At 63.3% G+C, this 9,453-nt stretch overlaps 1 protein-coding gene across 1 annotated transcript; it reads left to right on the top strand.

Annotated features, from left to right (window-relative positions):
• Positions 1-271: 271 nt before the first annotated feature.
• Ogfr (opioid growth factor receptor) lies at positions 272-7,189 on the top strand. Its single transcript, XM_047542159.1, has 7 exons — positions 272-456; positions 2,493-2,561; positions 3,095-3,173; positions 4,073-4,151; positions 4,992-5,058; positions 5,419-5,567; positions 5,919-7,189. The coding sequence occupies exons 1-7, from the start codon at positions 322-324 to the stop codon at positions 6,856-6,858; spliced, it is 1,518 nt and encodes a 505-aa protein (XP_047398115.1). The 5' UTR covers positions 272-321; the 3' UTR covers positions 6,859-7,189.
• Positions 7,190-9,453: the final 2,264 nt, after the last annotated feature.

Raw genomic sequence — 9,453 nt, 5'->3', positions numbered from 1 at the left:
AGGGGGACATCGCGAAGGCTCTTCTGGGGGTAGATGTTATCCTTCAGGGTGGGCACGATGGAATGGGGGCTGCTCGGAAGGGCATCCTGCGGGTACAGGCATCTGGGGGACACCTCCACGGGTGGCTTCTTCCCCCGCGGAGGCAGGGGTTCCCGAGAGCGGCAGCATCCTCGGGGGGTCGCTGTCCCCGCAGGGACGCTCGGCGGCGCGCGGGCGCGGGCGGGGCCGCACGGGCGGGGCCTGCGGCCGCCCCCGCCCCGCCCCCGCGCTTCCTCCGCTTTCACTTTCGCTTCCGCCGCGAGCGGGTCCCGCGGCCCCACTATGGACGACCCGGACTGCGACTCCACCTGGGAGGAAGACGAGGACGCGGAGGGCGGCGAGGACGGCCTGGCGGGCGACGCGGACGCGGGGGACGAGGACGAGGACGCGGAGGGGCCGCGGGCCGGCGCGCTCCAGGTGCGGGGGGCGGGGAGGCCGGGCCCGCGCGCTCCGCCGCGCCGCTGCCGGGGACCCGAGGCCCCGCTGCCCCGCCGGGCCGCCCCCCGGAGTCGGGCCGGTGCGTGGGTGGCGTCAGAGCCGTGCGTGGTGATGTCAGAGCTGCGGCCCGAGCGGGGGCCGTGCGTGGGTGACGTCAGAGCAGCGGCCTGAGGGCGGCGTGGGCGGATTCCTGGGGTCCCTTGGGGCGCCTGGGGCGCAGGCCGAGATCCCGACCCGCCAGCCTCTGGCCTCTCTGCCTTGCCAGACGCTGGCCGGGCGGTGGGCTCCAGCCGCCCGGGGCTGAACTGCCGCACCGCGACCTGGCGCGGCGCAGGCCGGCTGTCAGCCGCTGGTTACTTTTGTTGCCACCGTGCCTGTCTTTCCCGGGCTACTTTTGTTGCCAGCGGTTAGTCACTAGCACGCAACGGGAGTCGCTGCGTACAGAGCCCCGTCATTGCTCCAGCTATGGTTCCAGATGTGGGGGCCCAGAAAATGGGCTTCCAGTTCTCCCCATGATAGTGAGCCCTGGTTTCCAGTTCATCTCAGTGTCCTGGAGTGGTCAGGGACAGCGGCCCAGGAACCTGGCGGGCTCCCAGGCCTATCTGGAAGCCTACCGCTGCCCTCTGGCCTTCAGCACACCAGCAGAGGGCCACAGTGCTTCAGGATGTGGGGTCAGGGTCACAGGGCGGTGTGCCAGCAGGCGGGCTCTGACGTGAGAGGGCACGAACCACTGCGGTTCTCAGGCCTCCGTCCTGAAGCAGTGTTCAGGCGCGTTGACCTGTGGGGTGCCCACGACCTCCCATTTTTTCCCTTGGGCCTCCTGCCTGGACCATTTCCCTCCTTCCCCTGCAGACCCCCTTCAACCCTCCCGGCTGCCCTGCATGGGACTCTGGCGGTGCTCTGAGCTGTGTGCATCCCGTTGACCAGGGGAAAGTGGAAACGGGGGCGGGGGAGGGGAGGCAACTTCTGCCCAGTTTTGATTTCTGACTGCTGGCCCTGGCCCTGCAAGAGAACCAGCTGTCCCTGGTTTGAAATGAGGCAGACAGGGCTCCATGCCTCAGCTGGAGTTCTGTCAGGTCGGGACATGGGGGATGAGCTCCGGGCTCACACGGGGCCTGGCCTGCCCCTTTCAGTGCTCCCCCAGTCCCTTCAGCCCGTTGTTTCCCAGGTCAGGACGGCCTGTGTCTATGGGCTGCACAGTCCCCTCATCCTGCATTCTTCCTAGCTGGACACAACCTGCACTCTGCTCCCCACCCTCATGACAGTGGGGTCCAGGCTGTTTCCCAGCATCCTTGTGACCGGTTGCCTCCCATCCTGGCCCCCTGTGTGCGTGGCGTGCAGAAGAGCTGCTGAAGGGCGCGACGCTGCCAGGGCCCTCATCTTGCTGAAAGCACCTCTGACAGGGCCTGTCCTCCACAGGGCCTCTGGCCAAGGAGGAGTGGGGTGGGCAGGGGAGGGCCTGGCTTATTCATCACACCCAGAGTGCCTGAATCCCCTCCTGGGGCTTCAGGTGGCAAGATGACTGCCTTGGGGGACACAGCCTGATGTCAACTTAAGGCACACTGTAAGGGGAAGTACCATGGGACTTGGGGACATGATGGGCTGAGGAAAAAGTGAGGATAGCCAGCAACCTGGAAGGAAGAGTTGGAGCTGGGGCTTGGGGACAGGAAGACATCATGGCCACGTTCCATGAGAGTGTGCACTTCCGGCATGAGCCAGGCCACCCCGAGGTGGAAGCCTGGAGTCCCAGGGGAGCAGGAATGGGAACAGGCCTCCACTCCAGCTCTTCTGACTCTGTGCAGGTGGGGGTACTTCACTAGGGCCCAGATGTGCCACTGGGAACCCCAGAAAATCCAGGGTTGGGGAACTGGAGGGAAGAGCTGTGGCAAATGCCCACTGTCCTTCAGGACAACTCGCTGGAGCTGGCTCAGACTGCCTAGCCCTTGCAGGGGGGGGGGGGGGGGTCCCTGAGGGCTTTTCCTGTGGGAGACTCATCCCACGCCTTCTCTTCCCAGTCCAGGATGACAGGGTCCCGCAACTGGCGAGCCATGCAGGATATGCGCAGATATCGGCACCACTACCCGGTAGGGACCCGCAGCCCCCTACGTTCCCTGTAGGGCCCTGCCCCAGCCTACCTGGAGACACAGCCCATTAGCACCCTGTAGATAGGATGTCCCATGTCCTGCTAGAAACCTGGCCCGGGGTTCTGGGTTGTGCCCCTCTTTGTCCAGAGCCCAGGCCTGGTGTGAGCTCACATCCCTGTCCTTCTGTCATGGTACCATGGGGGCATGCTGCCTCTTGAGCCTCAGCTCCCCAGCCTTCAGAGCAGAGTGGCAGCCCCAGCCTCCTGATGCAGGCGTGTGGGTCTGGTGGTGGGCTCCACGGGCTTAACCGCCTCAGGGGTTGGGGGAGCGTTGTCCTCAGTCCCTGCCCACAGGAATGGGGGTGAAGGGCGCTGTCCTCCCAGTTCGTCCTCACCGGCAGAGGAGCCCAGGCTGGGCTCAGGGCTCAGGCCAGCCTCAGGAGGCCCAGAGGTTTGCAGATGCAGGCCTGAGGGCCCCCAGAGGCAGCACGTTCCCCACGAGGCCCCAGCCGTGCCCTCTCTCTGGCCCTTCAGGATCTGGTGGAACAAGACTGCAACGGTGACATGCCCAACCTGAGTTTCTACAAAAACGAGATCTGCTTCCTGCCCAACGGTACTCACCCCTCGGCTGCCTGGCTTCCAGAAAGCTGCACAGAGCCCAGGGACGGCCAAGGGGGTCAGGGCTTGGGTTTGCTGGGGGAATGTAGAGGGTCCAGTCTTTTCCCGCCCTTTGGTCTCTGCCGCTGCCTTGTGAGAGCAGCGGGTAAACGAGCAAACCAGGAGGCCTCGCCGTTCTCAGTGGGCGTGTAAGGAGTAGGACGGGCCTGGGTGTTCTCGGTGGGCGCGTAAGGAGTAGGATGGGGCCTGGGTGTTCTCAGTGGGTGCGTAAGGAGTAGGACGGGCCTGGGTGTTCTCGGTGGGTGCGTGAGGAGTAGGACGGGCCTGGGTGTTCTCGGTGGGCGCCTAAGGTGCACAGGTATCTGAAATGCAGGCTGTACTGTTGCAGTGCGTCTGGCACCACCCACGCCCATTCACTGACGTAGCTGCTTCCTCCACAGAGCAGGAAACAGCCTGCTGAGGTGCAGACCATGTGGCCCCCTAGCCTGGGGTGTTCACTGTCTGGCCCTCACAGACACAGGCCCAGCTGCTCTGGACTGTGTTCCAGGGTTGGGTTCTGCTGGGGTTTTGTGTGAGGACAGAGTGAGTACCATGGTTCACAGGCTATGCTTTGGGGGAGATGGGTCTGAGTCTGGGACTCAGGTTATCCAGAGGGTCTGCCCAGGCTCCCACCCAGGTTTGCCCACAGTCAGCTTCCACATTGCAGAGGGACTGAGCACCTGAATGCCCACAGTTGGTGGGCTTTACATCAGATGAGGTGTGGACAACCCTCTGAGCCCCAAACCCTGAAGGTCCTAAAGAAGTGGGTGGCTGAGGGTGCTTTTGGCAGGCTCTGTCCCTGGCCCTGTCAGTAGTTCCATCTCCACTGCTGACTTGTCCCCATGGGGCCCCCAGGATGTTTCATTGAGGACATTCTTCAGAACTGGAGGGACAACTATGATCTCCTTGAGGACAACCACTCCTACATCCAGTGGTGAGCCGGTGTGGGGGAAAGGAGGAGTGTGGGGTGTGTGGGGCAGGGAGGAGCCTGGGCCCTGGGCCACTTGCTACCTCCTGGTGTGCACTTAGTACTGTCCTTCTCAGAAGCCTGCGTCCACACAGCCTGCACGCCCTCTGGTGGGCATCATGGGGTACTGCAGGGGCCAGGGGCCTGTCCCCCAGCCTGTCGGCTCTTTAGGTCTCAGCACCTCTGTGGTGGGGAGCACAGCAGCCCCAGGAGACAGGAGGCACTGCACACCAGCCGAGGGGTGGGAAATGGCCTAGCTGCCCTATCGCCAGGGGCTCAGCCTTGGCACCAGGTCTCTGAGCCCTGGGGTAGCTGGGGCTGGGCTCTGCCTGACTCAGGCCCTGGTGGGGCCCTGGGTCAGGCTTGGGCAGAAATGTATGGCAATCTCGGAAGCCACGACTGTCCTGGAAGAGCCATGTGCCTCTGCTTGAGGTTGGCCTTCTGGGTAGCTCCAGGGAGTCTCCTGTGGGATGAGCTGGCATCAGTGAAGGGAAGCAGGAAGATGAGCAGGCAGGAGGGAGAACCCTGGCCCTCCCTGAGCAGGGGGACAAGGTGGCCCTCTGTAGAGCACCTGCAGCCCACCAGACCTGCAGGCCGGGCGCTGACCAGTCGTACTCACCTGTACTGGGTCCTCCTTTCCCTTGGGCCTTCGCTTTGTGAACTGCAAGAGGCCAGCCACCCTTCTGAAGTTGAGCAGCAGGCCCAGAGAGGGTAGCAAACTGCCCCAGACCACCCAGTAAGCCTGAGCCTGAGGCCTTGAAGTCGGTCCCTGGTCACTAAAGGGCTGTGCCCTCCCTGTCCTTGCAGGCTGTTTCCTCTGAGGGAACCGGGAGTGAACTGGCACGCCAAGCCCCTCACACTCAAGGAGGTCCAGGTGAGTGTTGCCCCTGCTGCAGGGGTCACATCTGATACAGTGCTGGAAGCCACCTGGGAACCCAGGAACCTGCGTCCTCTGCCCCCCACAGTGGTCCTCTCCCTGCATGGGCTCTGGCCAGCATCTAGAAATGTCACTGTCCCAGGCTGTTTGCTGCCTGCTGGGGAGTTGGGGGAAGGGCCTGGACATGAGGAATGACTTGCAGAGCAGGTTCAGAGAGGGTCAGCCTTCCCGTGGCTCCTGGAGGCTGTCATGACCCAGGAGGCGTCTGCTGGCCTGGCATCCGTGTGGTCACCCTACTCAGCTCCAAGACAGTGGCCAAGGAATGGCTTCCTGAGCTCTTCTGGGGATGTTTTCCAGGCATTCAAAAGCTCCGAGGAGGTCAAAGAGCGGTTTGTCCAGGCCTATGAGCTCATGCTGGGTTTCTACGGGATCCAGCTTCAGGACCGGAACACTGGTGCTGTGTGCAGAGCACAGAACTACCACAGTCGCTTCCAGAACCTGAACTGGTGAGGAGCAGCAGTACCTCAGATGGAGGGTGCTGGGTTTCAGGCAGGTGTGAGGGCCTGAGGCCCACTCGGTCAGGGTGGTGAGAACATAAAGGAAGGGGTCCCCTTGCCTGGGTGGTGTCACCCCTGTGGGGAAACAGGTCAGGGACAGCCTGCAGGTGGCACCGTCCCCCTTGCTGGGGGAGTCAGCACCTCCCCATGTGAGTCCGCTGACAGGCAGCTGCCCTCGGGGTGCTCCCACTCGCACTTGCGGCCCATGGGCCACTTCCTCAGCCCAGATGGGTCCTCCGGGAGGCGCCAGCACCGGGCTGCCCACCTCCGGCCGCAGCAGGGCTCGCCTCCCCTCCACAGGCACAGCCACAACAACCTGCGCATCACGCGCATCCTCAAGTCGCTGGGCGAGCTGGGCCTGGAGCACTACCAGGCCCCGCTGGCACGCTTCTTCCTGGAGGAGACACTGGTGCGGCGAGAGCTGCCTGGCGTGCGCCAGAGCGCCCTGGACTACTTCCTGTTCGCCGTGCGCTCGCGGCGCCAGCGCCGGGAGCTGGTGCACTTCGCCTGGGAGCACTTCCGGCCTCGCTGCAAGTTCGTCTGGGGGCCACACGACAAGCTGCAGCGGTTTAGGCCCCAGGCCTCACTTCAGCCGCTGGTGGCCCCCAGGCAGGCAGGGGGGGATGAGGGCCTCCAGGACCAGACCTGTGATCAGGGGAGGGACCCTGGCGGGGACGGGGTGTCCACTCAGGCTCCCCAGCCACTGAGCGTGAAGCACCAGGATGCAGGAGCCCTGGAGGGGGACCAGGGGGATGAGGCTGAGCCCCCAAGTCCCAAAGAGAGCAAGAAGAGGAAGTTGGAGGCAAACAGGCGGGAGCAGGCCCCGGGGGAGCCAGGCCCCCAGAGCCCCTCCGAGGTGGAGAAGATAGCTCTGAACCTGGAGGGCTGCGCCCTCAGCCAGGGCAGCCAGGACCCCGGGGAGATGGAGCAGCCCTGCCCCCAGCCTCCCGCGGCCAGAGTGGCCGATGAGGTGAGGAAACGGAGGAAGGTGGAGGAGGGTGCTGGGGATGAAACAGTGGTCGACAGCACCCCAGTGCCGGCCTCCACCCCATCCCAGTGCTGCAGGGCCCAAAGGGGTGGAGGCGAGGTGGAGGAGGACCCACAAAACCAGGGGGCGCCCCCACAGGGTGCCTGTGGGAGCCCACCGGAGGGCCCAGGGTCTGCCACCACGGGGACCTCCGTGGATGTGAGCGGGGAGGCAGCAGGGACAGACCCTTCTGCCAAACCTGGAACGCCTTAAGGAACAGGGAGCCTGTGGGCGTCTTGGCCCTACCCAGCCCTGCTGCAGGGGGAGTCTGGGCCCAGGAGCCCTGTTGCTGGCGCTTCTCAGTGCCCAGCAGTGCTGGCCTCTCCCTAGTGGTCACTGCAGTAGCCACTAGGTGGACTGAGGCCCCGCCCTCAGGGAAGGCCCAAGCCTTCAGAACCCTCCTTACCTCACTGCATTCTCCCTGCTCCCCCCAGAGCCCCCATGTTTATAAATAGACTCTTAAGGGTCTGGGGAGAGGGGTCATTTTCTTAGTGTGGTGCCAAGCAAGGCCTTTTCTGAATAAACTCGTTTGACTTTGAGTCTCCTTGGTGTGAACCTCAGTCCTGTTCGGTGGCCTGGGGGCTGGTTCCTGATAGTCCTCCAGACTTCCTTCTACCCCCAGCTTCAGAGTGGCCCTGCATGGTGCCATGTCACTGCCCAGGCCAGCGCCTGTCAGGTCAGCGGTGACCCAGCTCTCCCCAGAGCACAGTCCCCTGAGTGGGTCTGAGCACGCAGCCTCTCCAGCCCCTGACAGCTAAACGTCTGGCCCCTCGTTTGCTCTGTGTCACCTTCCTAGTCCCCTTGGGTGGGGGGACAGCAGTTGGGTGCTACAGTCTAGAGCAGGTCTTTGTATCTGCCCTGGTTTGGGGTGCACTGGCGCCTCAGGGCCAAGCTCAGCAGTGCCCTTGCCCACCCCTGCCCTCCATGCCACTCTCTTCCTCCCTGGGACCCCTTGGTCACGTCCCACCTGGTGGAGCCCGTGAACCTCCCCTGGCAGCCCTTCGCCGCAGCCTGGCTTCGTCCTGAGCCAGGAGCCCAGCACTTCTACAGTACCCCATGAGGAGCTTTTGTGGGGCCTCTGAGAGAAGAGCCCCCCCTCGGAGCCCCCCCAGCTGTGGCTCTTGTCCATAGGCTTGCCTCTGCGCCAGGGAAATGGTGGAGCTATGAATGCAGGTCTGGGCTCTCCCCCAAGGGAAGGCAGGAAATTCATCCTGGAGGTCAAAGCTGTGGATCCAGATTTCATTTCCACAAGAGGGCCATGGCTAATTCTCCTCTGGGCAGAGGACTGTATCTGGCTCACCTCCTCCACTGGATACTGTGGGACCCCTGGTCCTGCCATGCCGTTGGCTCAATAGTGGGGTTTCCACCTGGAGGGAAAATGAGGCCCTGGTATGGAGGTGGGACATCAGTCTCTTCCCCAGCGTCCCTCTGAGCTCCAGAGCTCAGGGACATCAGTACTGACTGCTGGGGCCACAGTCAGATCACAACACCTGTTGTGATAAGAGGCCCCATTGGAGCAACACTGAGGAGAGGGACTGTGTCCAGCTTTAGGCACCTAGGGATGGCCATTCTGGTCCACTGAACCTTGAGCTTCAAGAAGAGTGGTGTCCCAAACAAGTGACTAGGGCTTTGGCTCTACCCAGCTTGGGTGCTGGGGAGGCCGGACTCTGGCTGGTAGGTGTGAGGCCAGCCCCCTGCCCTCAGCTGGCTGGGCCCTAAAGGTCTGTTGGGTTCATGAGGGGTTCTGAGCAGAGGGACTTGGGTAAGGACACTAGGCTGTTTCCTGGCCCAAGGCGAAGGTCAGCTGTGCTTCCTCTGAGTCTGGCCACATGCTGGGAACTAGGGTAAGGGGTAGAGCTGGGCTCTGGGGCCAGGTGGGCACCTGGAATGGGGTTGGAGAGCCGAGGAGGGGCTGCCATGCCCCGTCATTCTAGGTTGAACTGGTGGGGAGGAACCGTCTTGCTCCTAGATGCGGGGGTTGGAGTGGGGCTCCTGCCCCCAGCCCCTGCTGTCTGTGCAGCCCCCTCCTCTTTCCACAAGCCCCATCTCTGAAGATGTGTCCGAGGATGTCTTAGGCTCTGCTGGTTCGAGCTGCCCCTCACCCCTCCTGACGTAATTCACACCCTCCCCCACTGGAGGTCTCCTGTGGGATTTGAGGGTGGTGAGGCTCTCCTGCCACCTCACCTGGGCAGAGGTGATGCTGACCTAGGCTGAGTGGTGAGGACCTGGGTTCCATCTCCAGCGCCTCCCCCCACTCCACCTGCAGAAGTGAAGCCCCAACACATCCTGCAAACCTCGTGGCAGCACTCCCAGAATTCTGAGGCTCCCCCAGAGATGGGCTGCAATCCTGCAGGCGTGCCTGGCCCTGTGGGCAACTTGGAGTGCCCAGGCTAGCCCTCACCCTGCTGCAGTGTCGGGAGGGGCCTGTTCATGACAAATGCCCTCAGGCCCAGGATAAGAAGCTACTTCCACCTCTTCCAGGGTTACCATTTTGCTCTCTCTTGAGGAGACAGGATGTCAGTGGTGACTCTCATGGACAGAACCCCGGAGACGTCCAGGTTTAGTGTGTGGGGTGCCCGCTGCAGCCCTGCACTGACCCAGGTTTGGGGGATTCACCCACGGAGGTCTGCTGGCGCTCCGGGCAGCTGCTGGCCCCCTCCTAAAAGGCCCCTTCGCCGCGGTGTTCTTCCCGGTCACACTCTGGACGACGAGCAGGGAGAAAGGAGTCTTTCTTGTCCGCTGAAAGGCGTGTGTGTGCGCGGCGCCAGGCCTGGGATAATTTTAACTCGGGCGGGCCAGAAAGTGTTG

This window comes from Sciurus carolinensis, chromosome 2, assembly GCF_902686445.1.
Source record: "Sciurus carolinensis chromosome 2, mSciCar1.2, whole genome shotgun sequence".
Classification (NCBI taxonomy): Eukaryota; Metazoa; Chordata; class Mammalia; order Rodentia; family Sciuridae; genus Sciurus; species Sciurus carolinensis.
The sequence above is the reverse complement of the archived record's forward strand: the minus strand, read 5'-3'. Positions and strand labels throughout refer to the sequence as shown.

Bases quoted from the DNA above. Each gene is read 5' to 3' on its own strand.
- Ogfr (XM_047542159.1), top strand. From the start codon at position 322: ATGGACGACCCGGACTGCGACTCCACCTGGGAGGAAGACGAGGACGCG. The intron at 4,152-4,991 runs GTGAGCCGGTGT...CTGTCCTTGCAG, and splicing joins AACCACTCCTACATCCAGTG to GCTGTTTCCTCTGAGGGAAC. The intron at 5,568-5,918 runs GTGAGGAGCAGC...TCCCCTCCACAG, and splicing joins CGCTTCCAGAACCTGAACTG to GCACAGCCACAACAACCTGC.